Consider the following 26,584-nt stretch of genomic DNA (forward strand, 5'->3'; position numbering starts at 1 on the left):
GCATAATTTATGGCTAGTTCCCAGCTACATCGAAGAGTATATCTAGTAAAGAGCAAAAGGTTTGTATTTTTGTAGCAACAAATGTGCATCCAATAGACTAACCTTATCAAGCGGTCCACATGAGAATGTTAACGTATCACAGTACTTTGGTGTTCGAGCACATTCAGTGTTGGGAAACAGAGTTTCTGACTGAGGAAAAAAAAGACGCCAGTGGTTTCTAACTGTCAAATGTTCCTAAGCAACAAAGTATGTGAATAATTAGTGATTCAACAGTACAGTACAAAGAGGAGGTGCATAATCATCTAACGAGAGAGGACCCATCACAGTGCAACATCCCAAGCAGTTGAACATCACCAGGGAAACGCAAAAGATATCATTCCATCAGACATGTCTCTCTTGTTTGATCAAAATTCCATTCAACTCGTTTGTAAATGTCCCATAAAGAATCCTCAGCAGAGGAACTGTCTCAATTCCAGTTGATAAAACTATGAAGAGAGAGTATAACTACAGTCTATCAAGTATCACAAACTTGTAACAGAGTTTGTACGTTTCCTAACATACAAACCCTCATCCTTTACTATAGGAGATATTCTAGCGCGAGCTGGAAAATACAGCAGAAAAACCTTAACAAGGTCGTTAACGACTGGGCAGGTAGTTATCCACCTATTAGAGGTGGCGAACCGTCCGGTCGGTAGCTACTGTTTACCTTCAATCAGATTCTAGCTAGGACTATCTAGGGGGCAGTGATGGAGGGAAGATTTGTGTAAAGAATTCGGGTTTGTATGTTAGGAAAAATACAAACACTGTTATAAGTTTGTCATTTGTTCCTACACTGATACAAACCCTCATTCTTTACTATAGGAGATTTAGTTCCGACTAGAGTGGGCAAGGAGTTCCCTATTCATAGGGAAGATAGTCCTCAGACTAGACTCTCGTGAAGAAAAAATCTCCTGTAAATCTTCTTTCTTTGTAGGTCCCCATAATCTCAGCACAACTGAAAGTTTGTAGTTCCATGGAAACAAATGTATCAGGATGAAATGAGTCAGGAACATCTGACTTGGACCCCTTCATACTTAGGATTCCCCCGACCTTGAAAAGGGGAAACCTTGTGATTACGAGTATAACTTATACCCTGTGAGAGGAATCAGATGAGTTTCATACCTTATTTCCATTGGCGAGTCCAGCTGAAACTGGCTACAGACTAGAATCCCCAGATGGGAGGGAGAAGGAAACGAAGAAGATAGACAGATGTCCTTCTTAAAACCTATTGTAACACAGGATCCTCCACCAATGGCTACTGTCCCCTGAAAGGGCATAAGGTAGCTACAGCACCTGCTGACCTGCTGCAATAGGCCCTATAGAAAAGGTGTCTAGAGACCTGTGTGTCACGTCGCTCAAATAGTGAGCGGTGAAGGTAGATTGGTGTTTCCAGACCCCATCTCTTAAGACTTGGGAGACTGAGAAATTTCTCTTAAACGCCAATGTGAGGCAGCCACTCCCTTAACTTGATGGGCTTTGGGTTGTACTGCCTCTGGGTCTCCGTGAATAGCCCTCACAATAACTTTCTTGAGCCAGAAAGAGATGGTGTTGTGAGAGATTCTCTTCTTTACCTTGTTGGTACTAAGGAAGAGATGACGGAGACGTGGTCTGAAAGGTCTGGTGCGCTTCAGGTATTTCCTTAGCGCCCTGACTGTGTTACCTTACTGAGGCTGGAGAACTGAAATTCTTGAAACCTCTCATCGGCAGATGAAGGATTCTGAGTCTTAGCTACAAAGCCTGGTACGAAGTTGAGAGAGACTTTCCCCCATCCCCTAGAATGGGTGACGTTGTAAGACAGGACATGTAGTTCACTGACCCTTTTAGCCAAGACCACAGCTACCAGGAAGACGATCTTAAGGGTCAGAAAGTAGTCTGAAGCCCTATTTAAGGGCTCATAGGGCACACCCCTCAAAGAACGTAAGACTAAAGACACGTCCCAAGGAAGTGGTAAAATCTCAACTGGGGGGCAAGATCGCTCAAAACCTCGAATCAACAAGGCGATATCTTCCGAGGCGGAAAAGTCAACCCCTCTATGTCTACAAAAGAGGCTCAAAGCTGAGCAATAGCCCTTAATTGCCGAGACTGAGAGGCGCTTTTCCTCTGAGGTACAAAAGGAAGTCCGCCACTAAAGGAAGAGAGGGATCGAGTGGAGACACGGCTCGCCCTCTACACCAAGCTGTAAACACTCTCCTTTCTTGGTAGAGGTTTGTGGAAGATTGGTGCGAGTGCCTGGACATGTGCTCAGCCACTCTCTCTGAAAAGCCTCTGCCTCTGAGGAGTGACTGGACAGCCTCCAGGCGTGAAGCTTCAGCAAGGGAGTTCTCCCATGGGGGACACCACTGTGTGGCTGCGTCGGCAGAAGGGGTTCCACAGGAAGAAACCTTGGAACCTGAACCAGAAGGGAAAGAAGGTCTGCGTACCATTCTCTGCTTGGCCATGCCGGAGCTATTAGGGTTAGATTGCAGTTCCGGGATGTCCTGAGTTTGTTGATCACCCTTCTCAGCAGGCAAAAGGGTGGACAGGCGTATGCATCCAGACTGTCCCAAGAATGTTGAAGGGCATCCTGGAGCGCTGCCTGATGATCTGGAACTGGAGAACCATAGCGGGGAAGCTTCGCATTCAGAGAAGTGGCGAACAGATCTATTGTGGGGAAATCCCACAAAGCTATTTCTGCCTTCGCTACTCGAAAATCCAAAGACCATTCGCCACTCAACAATTGGTGATGCCTGCTTAGCTGATCCGCCACGATGTTTCTCCGACCCGGAATAAACCTGGCTGTGAGAGAAATGTCGTGACCTTCCACTCACTGGTAAATCTATACTGCTAGAAGACAGAGGTCTCTTGCCAGAGTACCCCCTTGCTTGTTGATATACGAGACGGTCGTGGCGTTGTCGCTCATCAGCACCACCCCTCGTCCTTGTAGATCTTCTACAAAGTATTTCAGTCCTTTCCAGGCTGCTAACAATTCCAGGTGATTTATATGGAGAGTTTGCTCTATCAAAGACCAGTCTCCTGATGCCAACTTCGGACCTATGTGGGAACCCCAGCCTCGTAGCGACGTATCTGAAAAGAATTTTAACTTGGGATTGGGGCTTTGGAGAGGGATGTCCGTCTAGGTATTCTCTCTGGCCGACCACCACTGAAGATCTTGTATCACAAGAGCTGGACCCTCAACTGGCAAGAATATGGAATTGTTCTTTTGAGACCAATGGGTCTCCAGATACCACTGGAGACTTCGCATTCTTGATCTTCCACCTGGAACTGGTTTTTCCAGGGAGGAAAGATGGCCCAGAAGACTCTGCCAAAAAATGACTGGAGGAGGCAGTGGAGACAAGAGTTGGGCGATGGATTGTTCCAGTCTTAGAAGTCTGTCTTCCGAAGGGATCACTCTCCCTACCTGGGTGTTGATAGACATCCCCAGATAGTTCATGACTTGAGTCGGAATCAAGCAAGACTTCTCTACGTTTACAAGAATCCCCAGATCCTAGCAAAGGTCGAAAAGCCTCCTCAGGTGATCCAGAGCTTGTTGCCTGGACGAGGCCAGGAGTAGCCAATCGTCCAGATACCTTAGCAGGCGCATCCCGTACTTGTGTGCCCAGGAGGATACAAGTTCCAAAACCCCTGTAAACACCTGTGGGGCAGTCGAAAGACCGAAGCATAGTACTTTGAATTTGAACCTTCGAACCTGAAACACAAAGCGCAGAAATTTCCGAGCTGAGCGATAGATTGTTACTTGAAAATATGCGTCTCTCAAGTCCACAGATGCTATAAAGTATCCTGTATGTACCGCTTAGATCACGGAGGCTGCTGTCTCCATTTAGAATGGAATCTGCTTCACAAACTGATTTAAGGTTGAGAGATTGATTACTGGTCTCAAATCCCCCGAGGCTTTCTCTACCAAGAAAGAGGCGACTGAAAAACCATGGGGAGGTGTTGGGACCTGATGGATGGCGCCCTTCAGAAGCATGCTCTGGATTTCCTGAGCTAGGGCCTGCTGTTTCCTGCGATCCCGAGGGGCCTGGTAGGACGAGATCGGAGGAGGAGGAGAGCCTATGAAGGGGATGCGGTACCCCCAACGAAGAACCTTGATGGTCCATTGCATGGCCCCCATAGCTTTCCACCTCCTCCACCTCCCTACAGGCAACCCCCTACACACTGGAAGGGGGGGAAAAAAGACCCGGTTTCTGTCTAGGGTTCCTCACTCTGCCGTCAGCCTTGGGATGAGCCGACTTTCCTCTGCCCATAGGTTTGGCTACAAAGGAGGGGCAGCTGAAGCTCTTAGCTGGATGTGGAGCCGCGATTGTGGCCTTAGGTTGTGGAGTTGGCTGCTGCTGCATTGTGCGAAAGAAAGCAGCCTTTTGCATCGTGGTGTCCTGCGTCTCTTTCCTCCAAGTGTCTAAGGCAGAGGAAACTGCTTGCTTAGAAAAGAGAAGAGGTTGTAGAATGTCCGAGTTTCTCAAATCTGATCTCTTAGCCTTATCGATGCTCCTATGAAGTCTGGAAACTACTGATTCCCTCCTTTTGAGGACCCAATTGCCCCACATGGTCGCTGTTGTAGCAGTTAGGAAGTCCATTGTCTTGGTCCCAGCAGCCAGGACTTCCTGTAGGGACTGCATGGAGTCTTGGTTTGACAGGTCCTCGTGACTCGCGAGGTAGCCGACTGTACCAGACCATGCGTCAAAGCAAGATAAAGCCTCCAGAAGGGATATTGAAGCAGCTTCCATTGCCGAGGCTTCTGCGGCTGAAAAAGAGACTGGAAGAGTAGAGTCTCTCTGAGGAGCAGCTAGGTGTGAGCCTCGCCGTGAGGGGGATCCAAGGTCAGAGGAGAAGGGTTGGCGTCTCTGACCTTTTAACCCTTTTACCCCCAGGCTCTTTGGAAATTTTCAACCCTTAACCCCCAGGCATTATTTTTTTCCCAGCACTTTTTGCAGTATATATTTTTTAAATTGCTCTAACAGCCTTAATTTTTGTCATAGAGAGGTCAGATTAGTCTCATTCTCTTTGAAAATGCCTGAATTTTTTAAAAAAATTATCAAAAATCTGAAAAAAATTTTTTTTATAGCATTTTTTTGCAAGGACGTACTGGTATGTCCATGGGGGTACACTAAAGGGATGGGTTTTGTGAAACGTACCAGTACGTCCTTTGGGGGTAAAAGGGTTAAAAGCACTTTTGCCTCAAAAATGTAAATTGCAAAAGTTTATGGGATCCCTGAGACTTCAGGGAACCCGTTTCTCCCGAGACCACCTGTGAGACCTTCCTCAAACGGCCTGCAGTATGAACAGAATAGGGAAGTTCAATTCTGGCCTTAGGGTTCGGTGGAGGATGTCATAGCCTATCTAAGGCTGGAGCGTCAAGAGGTCGAGGAGACAGATGCAAATCGCCGAGGCCTGAGATATTACACATAGTTCTTAGAGCCCTTAAATAGTACGACTTCAAGTCCTTCGACGACGGCTCTTCCAAGGAATCCTCAGGCTGCGGTAATTCCTCGCGTGTTATTACAGGTGAAATGGAGACACGAGCAGCAGACAAACCTTTTGCCTTACTCCTCGCATCTTTCTTATTCGAAAGGGGAAGAGTGATAGAAGTCGGAGTGTTTGGAGGTAACAGCGAAGTAGGAGACCATGCTACCGCTGTTGCAGGGCAAGGCTGAGCACTGGATAATGGCGCCGCGAGTGCCTGACCTTGCGTGGATGTAGACGGTCTAGAAGGCGACTGAATTATCAGAACTGACCAAGTAGAATTTATAGAGATTCCTCTCTTTGAAAGGTCTGGAGGACGAGGTGGAAGAGGCCGAATTGATCGGCGATCTGGCCTTTTCCCTCTCTGCTCTACCGAAGGGAAGAAGGGTTGAACCTGCGTCTTCCTCTGAGGTTTTCGAGAGGCTCGTAATCCCTAACTCATGAGGAAGCTAGGGAACCGGGTGCGAGGTTGTCCTGTCTGAAACACGAGGACGAGGAGATTGACCCGGCGAGTGTATGACCGGAGACTTGCGAGATCGAGAAGTCGAAGGGCGAGAGCAATTTTTCTCTGATGATAAGGAGCGAAAGCAAGGAGAAGCGCTCTTTCTGACTTTCCTAGAGCGATCGGAGACCCCCAAACTAATATGTGAAGGAGTGGGTTTGCGATCAGGACGCGCTTTGCCCTTGGCCGCGCTCCTGGCGCGATTAGATGAAAAATTGTGAGAAGAGTCGGCAGGCGATTCTGAGCGCCCGCGGTGGGAAGCGCTTCTCTTAGGGGAGTGCTTATTACGCTTTGACGAGCTCTCCTGCGATGAAGAGAGCGAACGTAACGTAACACACTTTTTCTTGAAGCGCTTAGATGATCCCTCACAAGAGGAAGACGACAGCGAGACAGAACGATGACGAGAGGAAGTGCTCTTCTTAGGTTTGTGCCGAGAGCGCTTATAGTCTCGAGGCGAGACGTCTCGTAAAGACACAGAATGCGAGGAAGAGCGAAAACGAAGCTCACTTCCTATATCGCCTGTCTCTCCAGTGAGAATGTCTAGGCGAAGGAGAGCGAGCTCTCCTTTTCCTCTTCTCTCTCTCCCTCCTAGCCTCCGAAAAGGCCGAGGACGATGACGAGGAGGAGGAGGTACTGCAATGTTTGCGCTTGCGACACTGTGATATTGTAGAAGCACAAACGGTGTGAGAAGTAGGCAACGATGGAGCTAAAGTTACTACATCCACTGAAACTTCAGCAGGCGCCGACTGAGTTGACGGGAGGTAGGCGAGGTCCGGAACGCCCGAGGGTTCCAAAACAGAAGGGACCTGAGGCTCAACCTTACCTGTGAGGAACTGGTTCCAAACTTCCTCCGAAGGAGAACCAGGAAGTCCAATGGAAGGCCATACTGCTCATACATGATCTGGAATGGAAGCGGTAATGGAGACATTCCCGGTGGCGGAAAACATTGCCCCACTAGGGGAGGTAACGGGATCTGCCTGACTAAGAGGAATGGGGGTTAAATCGATGTTGCAAGAGGCCGAAGCAAGAGGCCTGAGACACGTTACCTTTCGACGGCGAACCTGTAGGTAACGAGTCCTTCTTGGGTTTCTTCTTCTTCCTCATCCCGAACTTCTCCCACTGAGAGGGCGACCACTCTCTACATACTTGGCAGGGGGATCCTTCAGAACACCTATGACCTCTGCACCCAGGGCATAGGGAATGAGGATCCACCTCCAGCGGCGACACAAAGGTGCCACAGGATTTTGAGGGCACCCCGGGACACTTCCTCACAATAGAGGACATCACATCCAACAAACAAAAAGAATTAATCAAAAGCACAAAAAAGAAAGGCTAGTCTGCCAGTCAAACAAAAGCAGGAGCAGCGGTGTTACCACTGCCACAGCTAGAATTCGATTGAAGGTATTCAGTAGCTACCGACCGGCGGTCCTGCACCTCTAACAGGTGGATAACTACCCGCCCGGTCGTTAACGACCTTGTTAAGGCTTTTCTGCCGTATTTTCCAGCTCGAGCAAGAATATCTCCTATAGTAAAGAATGAGGGTTTGTATCAGTGTAGAAACAAATGGAAATTGAATCAATTTGTAACAGCAGTCTCCTCTTTCCAAAAGAACACGAGTTCTTCAGTTCCTTACGAGTTTCCTCAAGCACAAATCTCTAAATGGCTTGTGAGACAAGCTTTGCTGACATATGCTTTGTCCCACATGCTACACTTTATGTCTTTCCTGCATGAATCTTCTCTTGTCTTACACATGATTTTTCATCATAATATGCTTTGTCAAATGCCTTCTTATAATCTATCCAAGCCATATTAAAGTTTATTTGCCTTTTCTTACAATCTTCTAGCATCGTTTTGTTAATTAGCAATAGTTCATTAGTGAGTCCTAAATTTGTTTCTTATACATCTTCCTGATGTGAGATTTTTCATGTGTATTAAGACTGCTTTTCTGCGCAAACTCTCTGTCGCAGACGCTACACTTGTGTGGCTTCTCCCCTGTGTGTCTTCTATAATGTACTGTGAGATAACATTTCTGAGAAAATGTTTGGTCACAGACAGTGCACTTGAAAGGCTTCTCCCCGGTGTGTACTCTCTGATGTACTTCAAGATAATATTTGTTACAAAACGCTTTGTCGCAGAGACGGCATTTAAATGGCCTCTCCCCAGTGTGAGTTCTCATATGGTTTTCAAGCTTGTATTTCCAAGTAAATTCTTTGCCACATTCGTGACATTTTAATACCCTTCTTGCATGACTCATCTCATGAGCCGAACAATGCATTCTCTGACGAAACGTTCTGTCGCAGAAACTGCACTTGAATGGCTTCTCACCACTGAGGTATCTGTTATGTAGTTCGAGATAATCGTTCCCAATGTGAGTCTTATGATGCACTTTGAGAGCACACTTCTGAGCAAATGCTCTGTCACAGACGCTACACTTAAACGGCTTCTCACCGGTGTGGACTTTATGATGCACTGTGAGATTACTTTTACTTGTAAATGCTTTGTCACAGATGCTACACTTAAATTCCTTTTCCCCCGTATGAGTTTTGTGATGGATTGCGAGAGAACTTTTCTTTAAAAAGCCTTTGTCACAGACACTGCACTTGAAAGGCTTCTCTCCAGTGTGAATTTTATAATGTCTCACGAAGAAACTTTTCCGAAAATACACTTTGCCACATTCTCTACACTTGAATGACTTCCTGCGAGGGTGAGTTTCATAATGTGCTTTAAGATCAATTTCATTAGAAAATGTTTTGTCACATTCTTCGCATCTGAACTGGCCTTCAGTGTGGATTAGATTGTGAGTGCTGGGTTCAACTACTCCACTAAATTGTTTTTCGTCATCCCCACCCACAAATGACTTTTCTCTCGTACCAACATCAGTGTGAGTTTCGAACTCACTTTCCTGACAAAGAGGTTTTTCACAGCCACTGTTTTCGATCTGTTCCTCCTCTTTCAGTAAACATTCTTTCCCCTTTTCATTTCCCTCTCCTTCATCCTCTTTCCTACTGGATCCCAACTGAATGCCACATTCCTCTTTCACACCTGTCTCTACACTCTTCTCCTCTTGATCGACTTCCCTCTTGCCGATTTGTAAATCCTCCTCACTCACTGACGCATCACAGTCCAAAGGATATTTCAAGTCACCTTCGCTCGACTCAAATATTTCTGGCTCTGCTTTGAATTCCATGTCTTTATCCATGACAAGAGAGCCATCATCACAGAGTCCATCACTCACAAAAATATCATGATTTTCCAACTCGACTTCTGAGTGTGGAAACGATTCTTCAATCTCGCTTTTTATCAGAACTTCTGATGATTCAGAGTTCATCATCTTCTCCCTATCACTGGATGACATCCTCTTCAATGTTATCTTCAACAGTTTACAAATATAAAGCTAAGGCTAAAATTCCTACAGCATGAACCAACACAGACCTTTCTTCCTTTCTGCCAGTCCTGTATCTCTTCAAGATATCTTCGGTAGTTTACACAACCTTGTCACAAGAGGTGAAAAGTCTGAAATAATAGAAAACAACAATCAGTGGAAAAGGCAAGATGGAAATGTTGGAGTATTCTGAAATAAAAAGACAACTTTTTAAACTACTATAACAAGTTCTAAAAGTAATCTGCATTTCTCCTAGCCATACAAACCTGAGTCCTTTAATTGGGGGAGATAACTTTGGCGAGAGTTGGAATCGGTCGTTGTGAAAAATTTAATATCATCGTTAGGGAAAATACAAATTATTTATATTTTTCTTGTATGCATATTTTTTTAATGTATTATCTGTTATATTTTTGGTCCCACCCATTGCCTAACAACAATTTTTTATTGCACTACGCCCTACGTCCAGGTTGTCCCACAGGTGTTGGATGGCATCCTGCCAGAATGCCAGGGGATCCTCTCTGAGGAAACGAAAACTTCCAAAGGAATCACCAGAGTACCTGCAGGTGGAACTGTCAGAGAAGCTTTGATCAGTTGTGACCACATGCTTGGCTACCTGCAGCAAGTCATCGAACCAGGACTTCTACTTTAAATAGGTGACTGCCTTCAAAGGAACACTAACCTGTTTCCTCAGTGGAGGTGAGCGCACACAAGGCGAGCCTTGATGAGGCGCATGTGCGTATGTCGAGTGCTGGGAAGCTGTGCGCAGGTTAGGCGAGCGTTGGCGAGACAACAAATGGTAGGAGGAGGTATGGTGTGTGTCCGAGCAGGTAAGTAAGATGGGTGCCAGCACGTGTTGCCTATCCTAAGAGTAGCGCGCTGATGTGTGAGTTACTGAAGTCTTGTTAAGGTGAATAGAAGAGGCAGGGGTAGGAGACTTGCCATGAAGAGGTTGGCACGTAACTGTGAGAGCATGCCGACCTACATGCACTTGTGAGCAAGAAGTTAAGCCCAGAGTTGGGGAGTTAGGTGTTTGGCACGTAGCTGGGTGAGCGCACTGATCTACGTCATGCAGATGAGCTTGCCCCCTCACCTCGCTAGGTGGGAGGGTGCACGACAATGTGCAAGACCAGGATCATGAGTTTGATCAGTGAGTTTCTCAGCTAGTGCACTCTGCAGAAAATCTGACATGTTCCACCTTTCCCAGGAGGGAGAATGTTGTGCAACCTCTCCCTCTCTTGTGCACAAGGTTATATGAGAGACCTCTGAAAAACTACACTATGAAGAATTAGAACTAGGCACTGACGAATCTCGTGCTTGTTTCCGGAAGCCTCTATGGGGCTATTACTCAGGGGAACGATGTCTCTCCCGTCGGCGGGAAGGATGATCAAAACCTGTTGCTGAAGTGGGAAGGTCATTCTGCGAACGGGAAGACGGTCCTACAACAACTGGTGAAGGGCGCCCATACCTCAAACGGAGGGATCCTCCGACAGGAGGCTACGAAGGGTATCCATCTACGACCGGTGACATCCGTCTGCCAAAGCAGAATGAATGAAAGTAGGCGCTGAGGGCACTTTGGCAAAAGAAACAAGAGATTCCTTTGGTACCAGACTGCTGAACTGTCAGGGAGAAGGATCCTAATCATCCATGGGTGAGGCAGCTATGCCATCAGCCCGTGTCCCCCGCCGAAGGACCTCAAGAAGCTGTTCCTTACAAGGGGAACTTGGGAGCCTTCAGCAGAGAGAGAAACTCTCATACGGTCAAAGTCTGTGCTGCAACAGGGATATCAGACGCAAAGGTTGTCCGGGGGTCAAGGAGCCTTCACTCGATACCCCAGATGAGATTGATTGGGCAGAGTTGGAGTGATAGGACTGAGCCGGCAAAAAAAGTCGGCGAGGTTTCTTCAACTTCGAGGATGACCCACAAGATGATGAATTCCTCTTTGCCTTCTTCTTCTGCCATCTGCTAAATCATTGCCACTATGAGGAAGGCCACTCCCAACACACGTCACAAGCAGGACAAAGGGCACGAGGATCCGTTTCAGTGCAGACATGAAGGTGGCGCAACAGTGCCCTTCCCTGCCTGGACAAACCAGCGTTTTTAAATAAAAAAGAAAATACCCTTACAAGAGAAAGGGAAAGATTTTATTTTTTAATGCAAGTTGTTTACAGGTTGAAAACTGAGTAAAGCGGAGGAGATAGACAACTTCTATTCTATTCCGAGCCGAATTAAAATGTGGCTTGTTATGGCAAGTATGTGTGCGTGTGAGCAGGGTGGCCTATCATAACCCTTCGCTAACCAGCAGTGGGTAGTTACACTTGGCTAAAAGTCTTACTGCTAGTTTCAGCTACCATCGAAATATATCTCCATGGTAAAGACCTGAAAGGTTTGTATTTGGTACCGGAACAAACAATAAATATGACAAATCTTTAAAGCAATTTGTATTTTTCTTGACGATACAAACCTTGAGCTCTTTATCAGGGAAAATACTTTCAGCAAAGCTGCAAGACTAGCCATAAGACTTTTAGCGAGGTCTAACTACCCCGCTGCCTTGTTAGCGAGGGGTACGGGGTAGTACCAACTACCCTGCTCACACACACACACCTGTGTTCTCTCATCATTTTTTATTGCAGGCAGGAGTTGCAAGAGGACTGGCATTGGCAGGCGGCAAGACAAATATGTATAAAGAGCTTTAGGTTTGTATCGTTGGGAAAAATACAAATGATTTCCAATTTGACATTTTTTCCGTACACTAAATACAAACCCTTTCGCTCTCTATTCGGGAAGACTCGCCCTCAGGTGGGTGGAAGTCCTTAACCAACTGGGTGGTTTTGGCCCCTGAGTGTTCCTCTGTGCTTTATAAAGGAATCACCCTGGCACCTCGCTACACTTCCGGGTATATGCACACGTTAGCGGCCTGAGCAATCTGTATGATTGTGTGATACTAACAATGTGGCTTGTCCAGGTAAGGATTCTCAGAGTCATCGGACTTCTTTGAACACACCATAGACATTACCCAATTCCCACCTCGCAAGGGGATATGGGGACGCAACAAATACATGTTTTTATGCCAGGTTACACAAGGGAAATAGGTATTACCTACAGACAGAGGCTAGCTTGCAGAGTACCATAGGTGCTGTGTTGCAAGAGAGGGGAAAATGAAAGAAAGATGAAGCCCGTTACTCTCACCATTCATCCCAGACTTAATCCCAGGTAACTTCTGGCCTCCCACATCTGCTTATTGTCCATCATGGAGCTTGAGGTATTTAAACCATTTGTTATACAGCCACCACAGGTTCAATAGAGAACAGTTCCCATTTTCCTGTGGATTACGTCTTGCAGGTAACGAGCGGTAAAGGTCATTTGACGTTTCTACATACCCGATAGAAGATCCTGTGCCACAGAGTAGTTTTCTTGCATGCTAGGGATGTACTGAGGCCCCTAGCATCTGCAGAGGAGAATTAGGATTCAAAGCAAAGTCTATGACCTTGCGAATCCATGCCGAGATCGTATTCTTCGTGATTCTCCTTTTAACCTTACCCTTGCGGACAAACAATCCACTCACTTAGGGTCAAGCTCCTGAAGTTAGTTTGAGGTAGCACCTCAGAGACCTCCCTAGGCGTAGTAGCAGATAACCTAGGTTATCAGTTACGTTATGGTGACTCTCAATCCGGAGGGGCCCGAATCTAGGATCCATTACCGCCGGATTTTGAGTCTTGACGAAAAACTCAGGGACAAAGATCGAGCATTATCTGTCCCCATCCCCTTGGATGGGAGACATCGTAGGCAGACCCTGTAGTTTGCTTACTCTCTTGGCAGAGGCCATAGCTGGCAGGAAGAGTGTTTTAAGGGTCAGGTGATGATCTGAAGCCTGACATAACAACATAACAGTACATGAAGTGCGTTCTGTGGAGGTGGTTTAGCTTCTGGCTGAGGACAGGTAAGCTCAGAAATCCGTATAAGGAGAGACAATTCCAACGATGAGGCAATATTAATTCCCTTCAGTCTAAAGGCAAGACTCTAGGCTGAGTGATAGCCTCTCTCCGCCGAGACTGAAAGGAGTTTTCTTCTCCCGAAGGTACAGGAGAAAACTACGCTATCATTGGGATAGTGGCGTCAAGAGGAGAGATACTCCTTCCACGACACCAACCACCAAAGACTGCCCACTTTGCCTGGTATACTGTAGATGAAGATTCGTGGAGGTACAAAGACATTCTTTTCATAACAGGATACGAAAGGCCTCTCTTCGCGAGGTGATGCTGGATAACCTCCACACGTGAGCGTATGGACTCTACAGCTTTGTGGTAAATCTTTACGTGTGGTTGTCTGAGTACAGTAGATCGTGACGTAGAGGGAGATATCTCGCGACCTCTGTGAGTAGCTGTAGAAGGTCCGGGAATTATTACATGTGATGCTATAGAGGAGCAATGGGGATCATAGATAGGTTGTTGAATGCTCTTTTACCTTGTTGAGTATTCTTTTCATCAGGCAAAACAGAGGAAATGCAAAGGCATCTATGTTGTCCTACTGTTGAAAAGAATCTTGCCAAAAAGTCAGGACTTCATTGGCTACTAGATGAATTTCAGACCACTCGGAGCCCGCTATCTGAGTCTCTCTCCTCAGATTGTCTGCGAGCGCATTCCTCTTACCCAGAATGAAGCGAGCTGATAGGGACACTGAGTTAACTTCTGGCCATCTTAGCATTTCTACAGCTAGATGGCCTAGGTGCTGTGAAAAGGTACTTCCTTGTTTGTTGATGTATGCCACCACCATGGTGTTGGCGCTCACCAACACCATGGAGTGACCTGATAGGAGCTGTTGAAACTGTTGGAAGGCCAGAAGGGCTGCCCTCATTTCCAGGAGGTTTCAGCGCTGCGTTGGTAGTAGGGATGCTTCTCAAGATTTACTACAAACCCCAGATCGCGGCAAATCTTGAGAATTCTGTCTCGGTGTTGAAGAAGGGTTGCCACTGAATCTGCTAGAATTAGCCAGTCGTCCAAGTGCCTTAAGAGACAAATGCCGTTCTTGTGAGTCCAGGTTGACGTTAGGGGGGAAAACCTTGTTAAAACCCGAGGTGCTGTGGACAGGTCGAAATAAAGCTCCTTAAACTGGTATTGCTGATCGTCTATGATGATTCTTAAATACTTCCTTGAAGACGGATGGACTGGAATCTAGAAGTAAGCATCCTTTAAATCCAGTGTGATCATGAAGTCCTCGGGTCTGACTGCCTACGTGCTGCCTTTGTCGTCTTGTTCCGACAAACAGCCCTCCGAGGGGCTAGAGAAAGTCTGGATGAATCCAAGACCCTTCTAGTCGTCCCGTGTGGAGGAGATCACTCAGGAGAAGACTTAACTCACGGGCAAGAAAGATGCTCCCCCTTGAGTAAAGCAGGACGATGCTTCGGACTTATCACTCCCTCCTCCGGTTGAGTTAACTCGGGTTGAGGGAGAGCATCGTTGTCAGCGTACTGACGAGGAAGACCGAGGTTAAGCTCTGGGTTAGCCACATCTAACCTTCCCGTCGGAGAACTCCGAGGAGTACTAAATCGAGGCTGCTCTTGCCAAGCCCCGAAGGAGACAAGAGACTCTGTCAGTGCACAATACCTTCAGTTTCCGGGAGGAAGACCAAGGTCAAACTCTTAAGAAGCCAACGTGCCTCTTCTGTGCCCCTGAATAGATCACCTGTGGCGTTGTGCACTTTAAAAATGTTCGTGAGCATATAGCTAAGCGATCAGATCTCTACCAGTAGTAAGGTCCTGCTCAGCCTTGGGTGGAACAAGTTTACTTGTAAGCGAATGCTTGTTTGCTATCGTTCGGAAACGTAAGCATAAGATGATTCCATGACCTGAGAAATAGAGGGTTAAAAGAATAACCTCGAAGGGTTATGTCTTGCGAGACTGTTGTTCTTTGAGGGCATGACGGAAAGGCCGAGATCATAAAGGATCGGAGATCTAAAGCATGCGAGTGTTATGACGAGTTCTCTAACCCGTAGAGAGCAGAGGTTCGAGATAATAACCACGAAGGATTATGTTTCCTGAGCCTCATTCCGAACCACGAAGGGATGCGGCAGATGCAAGCGGTCGGAAAGCATTCGTATATGTGACAATCGTTAGGTAGGACTATGTCTAACAAGAGTGAAGGCACAATGGTGGCATGCGGTGTCCACAAGCGGTCAGCAGTCGTTCCCAATTGCGGAAATAAACCCTGAGAGTTTCGTCTGAGACTCGATGTACAATTCTATGTTTCCACCTTCCTGGTGAGGTCTGGCAGCATATGGGCTAGCGCGCATGTGCAATAAACGTACCTCATGTCATCCATTTACCATTTATATGAAGATGTCAACTTGTAGGTAACTATATACCAAATCAAGTGACCTAAATAGTTAAAGACCGGGAGAAGAGGTGGTGACTGATCGTCAATGTACATGACCCGGTAATACACTAAAAGTAGTAGCAGTAGTTAGGCGAATGTTCGTACATGTCAAACGTTTGTGAGCGCTGACGAGAACACTTGCGCCAATGTGGAAACTTGCATATCCACACGCACAGGCCACTTAAATGTCTGAGCACGATATCTCTCTTTTGTATAGCTGTACTGTACTGTATGGGGAGCTAAAGCTCATATAGTTACAACTTTCTCAAGTGGGATGACGAATTCCTAACATGGTGTATCATATAGGGAGATTTGTGCCCTTCTCACTGTACCTGTACTTGTGTGCTAACTAACAATTTTCATGTGGGCGAGTGAGATATTAAAAAGGTAAGATGGCGAGTGTGCTGCGCCTTTTGTACAGTTGGCGAGTGTTGGGTTAGGCATGTAAATATGAGTGTGCACTAAACTACCCCAATTGTATGTAGTGGTGAGGCCCTGCACCCTAACCAAGTAGCGCGACTTGCGGCAACAGTAGCATGCAGTTCTGCGCTCTGCGCTGCCGAAGTAGCGCAGGTGATGTTGAAAGACTTTCGCCTAATCACTCACAGCAAACCAACCTATTATGAAGGGCCGTGACTAGTATGGATGGCTTTGCCGAGTCGTGCAGGCAGCAGTGGAGTCATGGAGGTCTGCTTTGCAAGACTCCCTGATCCACTGAGCTGTTGCCTTCAAGGGGCCGGAACCCTTGAAAGCAACAGATGGAAGATGGCGACCGCAAGAGGTCCTGCCGCAGGTTGCAAGTGAGACTCGTTTTGTATCCTGAGGGTATGGAGGGAAGGCAGCCTCTCCCCCAGGCGGGAAATGCGACCAGCCACTGTAGCTGCTGTCGGCAATTCTTCCCGCAATTGGGAAGATTGCTGTCCATAGATGGTGGAGGGAAACTACTGTATTCCTCGAAAGGCAAAGTTGCCCAACACTTGGTGGATGTTAACTTTGCCTCGGAAGGGATGCTGTCCAGCACCTGGAGGCAGACCTTCCGGCAGCATTTTCTGCTTCCCGTCAACGAGCTGAGATCAAGTTGAAGGTAAGCACCAAGAGCTGCCTACGATGATAAGACTGCTTTGACGATAAAACTTCTTCCATAGTTACTGGGTCACCCTCCTACTCCAGCATTAGGAGGAACAAGGGAGACTCTGACGAGGGCTACTGCTCTGTTGATGCATCACCTCCAGATTCTCCGAAAGGATGACAGAGGTTAATCCTTAACTGAAGACTCTCGGCAAACCATTCGTTAGCGATGAGACTCGAAAACCCCAAGGAAGGCAGGACTTACGGCAACGGGAGAGACTTTCCCAGTGGTGCACGCCGCCACTTCGCTCAGGAAAGCGACGATGTCCGCACCTGCGGGTCATCCAGGGGTCGCACACTCTATCGATGTAGTACCTCTAGAGGGACCACCACTCTTACTCGACCGTCCTCCGGAGGAGTACAAGCGAGCAGACTCAGAGAGGAGGGATCGTCGACGACAAGGAAGTCAGAGTTTCTTCGCCTTTGAGGAAAACCCCGAAGAAGCAAAATATCATTAACCTCCTTGGCAGTCTACCGATCTCCCCCTCTGGAAGGATGGTTATTCCCGACCCTCGATACCATTAGTCCAACAAGCAGGGAGACAGGATGCAGGAAGACTCCCGAACGAGAAAACTCAAAGGCCAGTTGGTAACGGGGGTGAGAGAACAGAACATCCTCACTCATCAGAGCCAAAAGCAAAAGTGACGAGAGCACAGGTATGTGTATGAGAGGGGTAGCCGGTACTAACCCCTACACCTCCGCTAACTAGCGGTGGGGTAGTTAGATCTCCCTAAAAGCCTTACAGCTAGTCTTCCTACTTTGTCGAAAGTATATAAGTATATTCCCCAATAAAGAGCGAAGGGTTTCGTATTTAGTGTACGGAACAATTTACCATTTTAATTCTGTTTCTTATTTATCCCAAAGTCTATACAAACCTGAGTATGTCTTCAGCAGTGCTGCCAGGGCCACTGATTCACTATTCAGGTTCATAGTGCATGTGAGAGCACACAGTTGCCATGACCACTTTTCTGTCAAAGACTCTTCGCTCTTGATCTTTGGCTTGGAACTGAAACGGGTGGTGGAGGTGTTAAAGGGCTCAAGATTGCAAACAGTACATAGAGAAATATGACAAATTTGGAATTAATTTGTATTTTTCTTAATGATAAAAACCTTGAGCGATTCATAGGGAATATTACTTTTGGCGTAGCTGAAAGACGAGTCATAAGACTTTTAGCGAGGGATAACTACCTCAACTGCTAGTTAGCAGGAGGGGTGGGGGGATAGCCGGCTACCCTGCTCAATCACACACCTAGGCTGATCACGCACAGCATGAAGGCAGGACTTTCTTGGGGGATAGGTGCTGGTGGGCCAATCTGTATAAATAGCTGTAAGTTTTTGTCATTAGGAAGAATACAAATTAATTCCAAATTTGTCATATGTTCCGTAACTATAAACAAACCATCGCTATTTATAGGGTTTGAATTACCTCTTAGAAGGATGGAAGAACGTGCCAACTGACTCTTGTCATCTGACCCATCTCCGGCAGAGGGACTGTCAGAAGTACCTCCTTGGTTGTTTATGCACGCCACTACTGTGGTGTTGTCGCTTTCCCCGCGCCACGGAGTGTCCTGAATAGAGCTGATGGAATTGCTTGAGGGCTAGGAATGTTGCCCTTATTTCCAGGAGGTTTTATGTGGCACTGTCGCTCAGACTCGGACCAGAGCCCGGAGGCTGTGTGGTGCCACAGGTGAGCCCCACCTAATCACCTTCTTTTGAGGCCTCAATGAAGACCATCAATTCCAAGGGAGGAGACAGAGGGTCTACTCCCATGAGCAGATTGAAGTCGGACACCCACCAGCTCGGGTCTCTCTTTTGCTCTGACCATATTGGAACCAGGATGTTCGAAGGGTCTAAATACTGAGACCAAGAGGTCTTCAGTTTCCACTGTAAAGAGCAAATGCACAGGTGGCTGTTGGGCACCATTTTCTCCAAGGAGGCCAGATGCCCCAGTCGCCTTTGCCACTGCTATGCTGGTAAAGTAGCCTGTGACAGAAATCGGGTGCGATGCCTATTTCATCCTCTTTATTCTTTATTTGTACGTAAAGACTTTGCCTAGTCTGGTATTGATCTTCATTCCTAGATAAATTAGTTCTCCATAAAGAGACACGTACGCTCTACGCATGAATCTCAAATCAATGTGCCCTGCCCCACTACTGAACAGGTAGAGTGGGGTGCGTCTCCAACGCGGAGATCCCCTATAGCAAGGCAAATATTGGCAATAGAAATGTGAGGCGAGGACTGGCGAGCACCTGTACTATATAGGCATTCTCAGGTAAGGTGGCGGGTACCTGCGTCTCCGGTCTCACTGCTACAGTAATCTGCGGTGGTGAGTGAGTGCGTGCTAACAAGGTTGTGCGCACGTGGTGAATGCGATGCCAAAGCATGAGATATGGGAGAGTAGGCTCTTACAAACCGGCTATGAGGTTAGCGAGAGACCTAGATCGCACGCAGACCTCCCTCAGGCGGAGGAGCTCCTCCGCCCACCTCGTTAGTTCTCAGTGAATGGGTGCACAATGCTGCACAAGACTTCCTCGCGGGACTCAGGTCTGTGATCACACGCGACAAAGCGATACAGTATGGCCCAAAGCACTCTTCTACAACCTGTCTCCCGCAGAAGTTTGGTGAGTAGCATTATGTGCTTCTACAGAAGGAGAAATTTGCTTGTAAAAGGCAAGTAAGGCTGCAGGATACAGGTTATACCAGCAACCTTTCTTTGAGGAAAATAGTCTTCCCTTCCAAACTATCAAAAACTAGGATGGGCTCTGGGCTACCTGGTCAGCCAACTACTCATTAGGGTAGCCATTCCTGCCCCGAGATTGTCTGTTGCTCCACCCTGAAAGGTTGTTAAGTTCAACTGAGAGGAACAAGGAACCTTGACACTCAAGCGAAAGATCAATTCTCATCGGTTGAGCACAAGGGGCCGAGAGATTGTTTAGCAAGTAAACATCTCAAGTCGACTGCTGTCGAGTTACGCTATCAGTTGCAAGCAACTGTTCTTTGGGGACAAGGTGAATCCTGTCCTCCAACAGCCTTCACTCCAATAGGAGTTGATCGTGTAAGTATGGATACGGATCAGTAACACCAGAGTAGCCAGTACTCTCTAACGGTAGATGGAATTACAGTGAATCTCCCTAGCTATCGTTGTCCAGCAAGAGATCAGTTGCTAATGATTCATAGCACGAAACTTCTTCTGAAAGGCAAGATTAAGATGCATTTTCAATCCACTGTCAAACAGGAAATTGTAACAGAGACAGCCAAATTGCCCTGTGGGGATTAGGAGAAGCATGAGTACTTCGCAAAGACCTTAGTCTCGCAGAGGAGTCAGGCGCAGCGCTGTCCACCCATCCCCTGAGCTCTACCGAGGTGAGTGGGCAGCGAGCTCTTCTACCTGACGTAGGTCTGTGAACACTGCGAACAACCCAGGTTGCTCGTCATAGCACCCATTGTGAATTTGGGAAACCTTCCTCCCCAGCACGAAGAACTTCAGCTTACTGTTGCCTCAAGTGCGTTCTACTTTGGTGGCACGTACTTACTCGCACTACTTGTACCCATTCTTACAGGTGAGAGTCAACTCTCTCCTCCCCAGTAATTGGTAGCATTCGCTAATGCTAGCCAGCGTTCTTTTAATGCTCGCCAGTACTTGCGAGTAGGGTCTCCCAAACTCACAATGGGTACTATAGCGAGCAACCTGGGTTGTTCGCAGACCTTTGTCAGACAAAAGAGTTAGGCCATCCACCTCGCTAGAGCTCAGTGGATGGGTGCGCAGTGTTGCACATGACTTCTCTGCAAGACTAAGGTATTTGGGAAGTACTCATACTTGTCCTACCCCCCACAGAGGGTTGGCAAGTAGCCTTACGTCCGCCCCTCGCAAAAGAAACAAAAAAGGCTGTGCTGAACTCGATGAACATGAGTTTCTCCCTTGTAAGAGGTTGAAACTATGAGGCGCAGGTGCCGAAGGGCCCGGCCTCACAAAGCTCCAAGAGCTTTCTTGATCCTAATTCTGAAGTTATAACCTACGAGACCCTTCAATGGGAGTGGCGGCGACCGCAAGCGGTTGGCAGGCCTTATCATCTGCGGCAAAGACCATGAAGGGAAAATACTCACAAAACTCGTTTTGTACCCTAAGGGTACGATGGCGAGGAGGAGGAACTACAAGCAGTTGCCTAACTCCGTCGCCAAGCTCCAAAGAGCAGGAGTGGGGCATGGACGAATCCAATTCCCGCCACATGAATCCCCAGGAGGAAATCACTCTGGTGAAAGCCGTCTCTCCCTTGGCTGTTCATCCCGCAAGTGGGAAGATTGCTGGACAGTGGCTGGTGGAGGGTAACTCTCCCTCTGAAGGGAAAGTTGTTCAACACCTGGAGGCGGACCTCCGGGCAGTGCACTCAGCTTCCTGTCAACCAACTGAGCTCAAGTTGAAGGTAAGCATCTAGAGCTGCTTGTAAAACAGCCGAAGCTAGTTTCTGGGTTCACCCCAAAGGGATCCCCCAACTGGAAACCCTGAAGGGAACCAGTCTGCCACTGCTCTTGTTCCTACGCCGGAGCTGCAGGAACGATGCCATGATATTTAATTTTGAAATAGATAACTTTTATTTGTATATGTTTCCTTTCATAAGATTTCTTTCCTCAGCCACATTTGATCTGTTATTAATTTCTTTTCAAAATCTTACTTAAGATTTGAGCTATTCAGTATTTATTTAGGTAATTTTGTGAAGTTTAGGCTACAAATTGGAGTTGGCATACTGACAATAAAGTGATAGGGAAATTCTAAGGTTCTCACTGTCCCCCTGCCCAGAATAAAATCAAGGGGTGGTGCCCAAAGGCCATTTCATTTTTCGTTTTTTCCTTTCGCCTTGATCTCTGGGGAATTCCACAGCATTTTTGTGTAGTGCGGGTCGGCATTCTGACGCTAGGTAGTCTGGATGCTGCGTCTGGCTGCAGTCCGCAAACCATTACAACAAAGATGAGCAGATGCAGAGGGCGCTGTAGCTAACTGTAGCACCCTCGGAAACCATTCCTTAGCAGGGAAACCAAAAAGTTACAAGGAAGGAAGGAAGAGACTCCCTCGGTGGTGGCCGCCGTTCCTTAGCTAAGGGAAATGATGGAGTCCGCCCCTAAAGGATTAATTGATTGATTGATTGAGAGTTTTCTGGCACCCTGACACCCAAGGTCATTGACGTTGATATCATTTGTTATAAATAAAGACTAAAAGGAAAGTCAATCTTAAACAATAGCAGTAAAGATGTCCTTATAAAAGTTGAATAGCTTTCAGAAGACCTGCTTCTGAAATAAATCTAAAAATACCGCTAGCACGGTACGTCACACCATGTTCGAGAATCTTGGCGGGGATGAACCTGCCATCCTCACCTTAAGCCTCAAACAGATATCTATTTCTTGAGGTCCTAAAAGTGGGGCATTCTGTCAAAAAGTGCCTCACTGTCAAGCTTAAAAGGGTTTGACAGGAGAGCAAGACTACTGTATATCATTACTCTACCGAGCCGAATAAAACAGTGACGGTTTGTTAGATGGTTGGTCTACACCCCGCTCCCCTTCCACTAACTAGCGGAAGGTTATTACACCTCATAAAAAACTTTAACGGCTTGTTTCAGCTATCACTGAAATATCTCTCCAATGTAAAGAGCATTTCAGAACAAGTATAATGTTATTGATCTCCTGAAATTTCTTGGAATATAAGCTAATCATTAAACTATCAGTCACCTACAATTACTTACAATGCTACTCACTCTATTTGCCCAGTGGAATTTCTAAGTAAGTCTCAGGGATACCTTGGGATGCAAACTGTTCCTTTTGGGTATCTTCACATGATAAAGAAGTCATATAATTCATTTCAAGATAAGAAGTGCCTTTCATTACCTAGAAGAGAAAAAAATCATTACAGATTGTATACATTGAATCATAAACTTTACATTGATGTTAAAGACTTGTTCAATTGGATTTGAAATGACAAATATGAATTTCAATTTTTCTTTATACAAACCTGAGGCTCTTTAAATGGTATTATTTTGACGTTAGTTGATCCATTAAAGCTTTTGTGAGTTGTAACTACCCTCTGCTAGTTAGCGGAGGGGGTAGCCGGGGTAAACAAACCACAGAGTTCACAGGAACACTAGTAAACAACCGTCACTGTGCAATTGCAGGAGGACTTCTGGGGGAAGGTGATGCTGGGATCAGTATGTGTAAAGAGCATAGAAGACACCTGAGGCTAGAGAGGTGCTAGAGGAGGTGGCTGCCTAGCCTTGCTACTACGTCTGGGATCAGATGGGCCTTCACTTCCTTGGGAGAATTCCAGCTGGATGGTAGGAATGCTGAGGGAAGGAACTGCCAGGAAACGGGTGTTTGATCCTGAGAGCCACTGCTTCGCTGTCTAGACAAGGCCCAGAAACCAAGGGGCTAGAGCGGGGCATGGAAGAATTCAATGCACTTCAGTGGAAACCCTGGGGGGTGGGGGAGAACACTCAGGAGCAGGCCATCTCTCCTGCGGGTGGGAGGGACGATCAACCCCTTTTGCTCCAGACGGCAAATCTCCTCGTAGGCGAGGAGCTTGCTGAACAGAAGCTGGTGAAGGGAATCTTTACCTCGTCAGGGATGATCACCCCACACCTGGTGGAGAATAACTCTCCCTCGTAAGGGGAGGTTGTCCAACACCTTGAGGCAGACCGCTGGACAGCTCACTTCATCTTTCTTCCGGCTGAGCAAACTCAGCTGAAAGATCAACTCCATGAACAGTAGTTGAGATGTTGGGGCGAGAAGAAGTTGAGGTCAAGACGGCTGAGCATGTACGAGACTTTTTCGATCTTCGACATACGGAATCTCAGGGGAGAAGATAAGAATCAACCTCTGTGGAGAATATCTGCTTCCGTTGCACTCCCATCCGCAAGACCACCTGCAACCTTTCCTTGCTGCTTCCCTAGCCGAAAGCAACAGAGGCCCCTACTACGCAAGGTAGTCCCGGAGTTAAAAGAGCGCTACTTGCACAGTACACCTCCAACTCACAGTGGAAGTCGAACAAGCAGAGTCATCATGGAGAGGCTGCGTCGACGGAGATCGATGGCGTGGTTTCTTTCCTGGTCAGACGATCCCTCTTCGCCTTCTCCTTCCGTCGCCTACTAAACCTCAACAACTGGGAAGGCGACTGATCCCAACACACCTGTCCAAGAGACTCCTGCACCCAATAGTGACCCCTGCACGCAGGACAGAGACTGTGAGGATCCGTCTCCTCAGCTTACATGAAGGAGCCGCAATGGCGCCCTTCATTACCAGGGCAAAACCGCATGACTAAAGATCTGTACCAATAATGTGTCACACGATCGTACATAAATTATTTTGTATATATTATGCTTGTATCTGCGCTCTTCCCTCGCACTAAAAAAAAACGCAGAAATGTTTATTCTGGTTCTTTTTAGTGCGAGGGAAGAGCGCAGATACAAGCATAATATATACAAAATAATTTATGTATGATCGTGTGACACACGGTTGATACAGATCCCATGGACAGTCACACCTGAAAAAGATTAAAAGGAAATTTTCTTGCTTTTAGGTCAGTTCAATAATAGAAATCTTTTATTTTGGGGTTTAAGCGAAGAGCAAGATGTCTGTACTCCACCAAACCGAAATAAAAAGTGGCAGTGTTTACTAGTGTTGTTGTGAGCGGAGCAGTGGGTTACCTAACTACCTCCCTCCGCTAACTAGCGGAGAGTAGTTACACCTTGCAAAAACCTCAACGGCTGGGTTCAGCTATCACCGAAATAATATCCCTATGTAAAGAGCGTAAGGTTTGTATATAGTTCCGGAACAAACGATATTATGAAGCAGTTTTACGATTTACGAAACACCCCTGTATGATTAAGTGTTTCCCTACTAGGAGTGAAGCCAGTTCTTAAGGATACGGAAGGCTATGGGAATATCATAAGGGCCGTCGGCCCTCGCCCCCAGGCAAGTATGTAAGGACACGGCTCCTAGGTTAGGTTAGGTGGGGACACTTAGGTTTGGTGGTGTGAGTTTGTTTCCCTTTTATAATTTCAAATTAAAATACCACCTACCCTAAGGTTCTCAACCTAACCTAACCTAAGTGGTGTATCCTTACTTAATTACCTACTGCGACCCCCTAAGACCACCATATCCTCAGGTTACCCTAAGACTGAGTCTTAACCCTGTATTTGTTTCCCAACCGGCTCCACTCATGACAAGGAAACAATAAATATTTCGGAAATAGGGGCCTTTGTAGTTCGATGGGACATTGTGAGTATCACCATGTAAAGGAGTAAATTGTGATAATAGATCCATATTAAGTTATATCAGACGATTCTAAAGAACGTTTTCTCCATTAATAAAATCTATTTACCAAGTAATAAGAAACATATCAATTGTGCCATCGAAATACATTCACCCCCAAAGATATCTAACTACATTGACCCCTATATTCGAATATATAAATAATTAACTATAAATAATCATAAAGTGATTGGTTATTGATATAAACTTACTTTAGTGGGATATAAACGTTGAATTTGGGTGAATATTAGATGATAAAAGGAACTCCATAAACGTTTAAGACGAATGACATTGCTTGGAGATAAGGAAAAATGTCGTACAGAGTCACATTTGGTATACGTTTATCTACAAATAAATACTTTATAATTATATTTATTTGGATGTAAAATGTAAATTATACATAATTATATTCATTTCATCACAGCATTTGAATCTAGTATATTGTGAATAAGGATTTTAAAAAGCTAATCTTTTGGTCGTTCGTCTGGCAGTGAATTTCTAATGTTTTGATTGAACGTCTTTCAAAGAAAACGTTTCATGGCAGACTTCGGTAGATTTTCTTTTTCAATTTTGATTTTATTTGAGCTATATTAAATCTTTATATTATCATTGTTATTATCATCATCATCATTAACGTTTTATACAAGTAGTTTGGGTGTTTTTCCCTACGAAGATAAGAGGTGGAGTTTTATTATTTGAACTGTAAAAAATGTATATTTTTTTTCTTATTTTACCTCAGGATAATATAATTTTCCAATACAAAAAAAAAGAATATGACCAAAATATTCAGAAATATTTCTTACAGAGAGAGAGAGAGAGAGAGAGAGAGAGAGAGAGAGAGAGAGAGAGAGAGAGAGAGAGAGAGAGAGAGAGAGAGAGAGAGAGAGAGAGAGAGAGAGAGATTGATTTGAGGTTTCTGGCATCAAATCTCTCTCTCTCTCTCTCTCTCTCTCTCTCTCTCTCTCTCTCTCTCTCTCTCTCTCTCTCTCTCTCTCTCTCTCTCTCTCCAGAGAAGTACCTATCATACAATCTATCTACCATGGTATTTCCCCCAATTTGCGGGGGGGGGGGGTGGTTTAGCTGTCATAAAAAAAAATACCAGAATGGGATTACCCCAGATTTTCTGTGATTTTAAATTGTCCAGTGAGTACCGATATCAAAATCTTTTATTAATACTATCAATTAAATTATTATTTTCAATAATCAATTAACCAATTGTCAATGGAATCTTATAACATATTTTAGCTATCATCATCATCAGCTATTACTAGTCCACTGCAGCACAAAGGCCTCAAACACGTCCTTCCACTTGCATCTGTTTATGGTCTTTCTATGTCAATCTATATCTGTAATCTTTCTTAGTTCGTCAATCCATTGTCTTCTCTTCCTTACCCTGCTTCTTTTGCAATCTCT

General features: G+C 46.1%; 1 protein-coding gene across 4 annotated transcripts; it reads right to left on the reverse strand.

The window, feature by feature from the left end:
- Positions 1-388: 388 nt before the first annotated feature.
- LOC137618776 (zinc finger protein 25-like) lies at positions 389-25,500 on the reverse strand. 4 transcript variants are annotated; one of them, XM_068348966.1, is made up of 4 exons: positions 25,384-25,500; positions 22,624-22,753; positions 17,755-17,885; positions 389-9,514 (listed from the first exon to the last, which is right to left on the reverse strand). In XM_068348966.1, exon 4 carries the CDS (start codon positions 9,354-9,356, stop codon positions 7,884-7,886), a length of 1,473 nt encoding a protein of 490 aa, XP_068205067.1. In that variant the 5' UTR covers positions 9,357-9,514; positions 17,755-17,885; positions 22,624-22,753; positions 25,384-25,500; the 3' UTR covers positions 389-7,883. The 4 variants fall into 4 exon arrangements, with proteins under 4 accessions (XP_068205067.1, XP_068205068.1, XP_068205069.1 ...); XM_068348967.1 differs by having other exon boundaries at positions 22,612-22,753; XM_068348968.1 differs by lacking the exon at positions 17,755-17,885.
- Positions 25,501-26,584: the final 1,084 nt, after the last annotated feature.

This window comes from Palaemon carinicauda, chromosome 25 (assembly GCF_036898095.1).
Source record: "Palaemon carinicauda isolate YSFRI2023 chromosome 25, ASM3689809v2, whole genome shotgun sequence".
Taxonomy (NCBI): domain Eukaryota; kingdom Metazoa; phylum Arthropoda; class Malacostraca; order Decapoda; family Palaemonidae; genus Palaemon; species Palaemon carinicauda.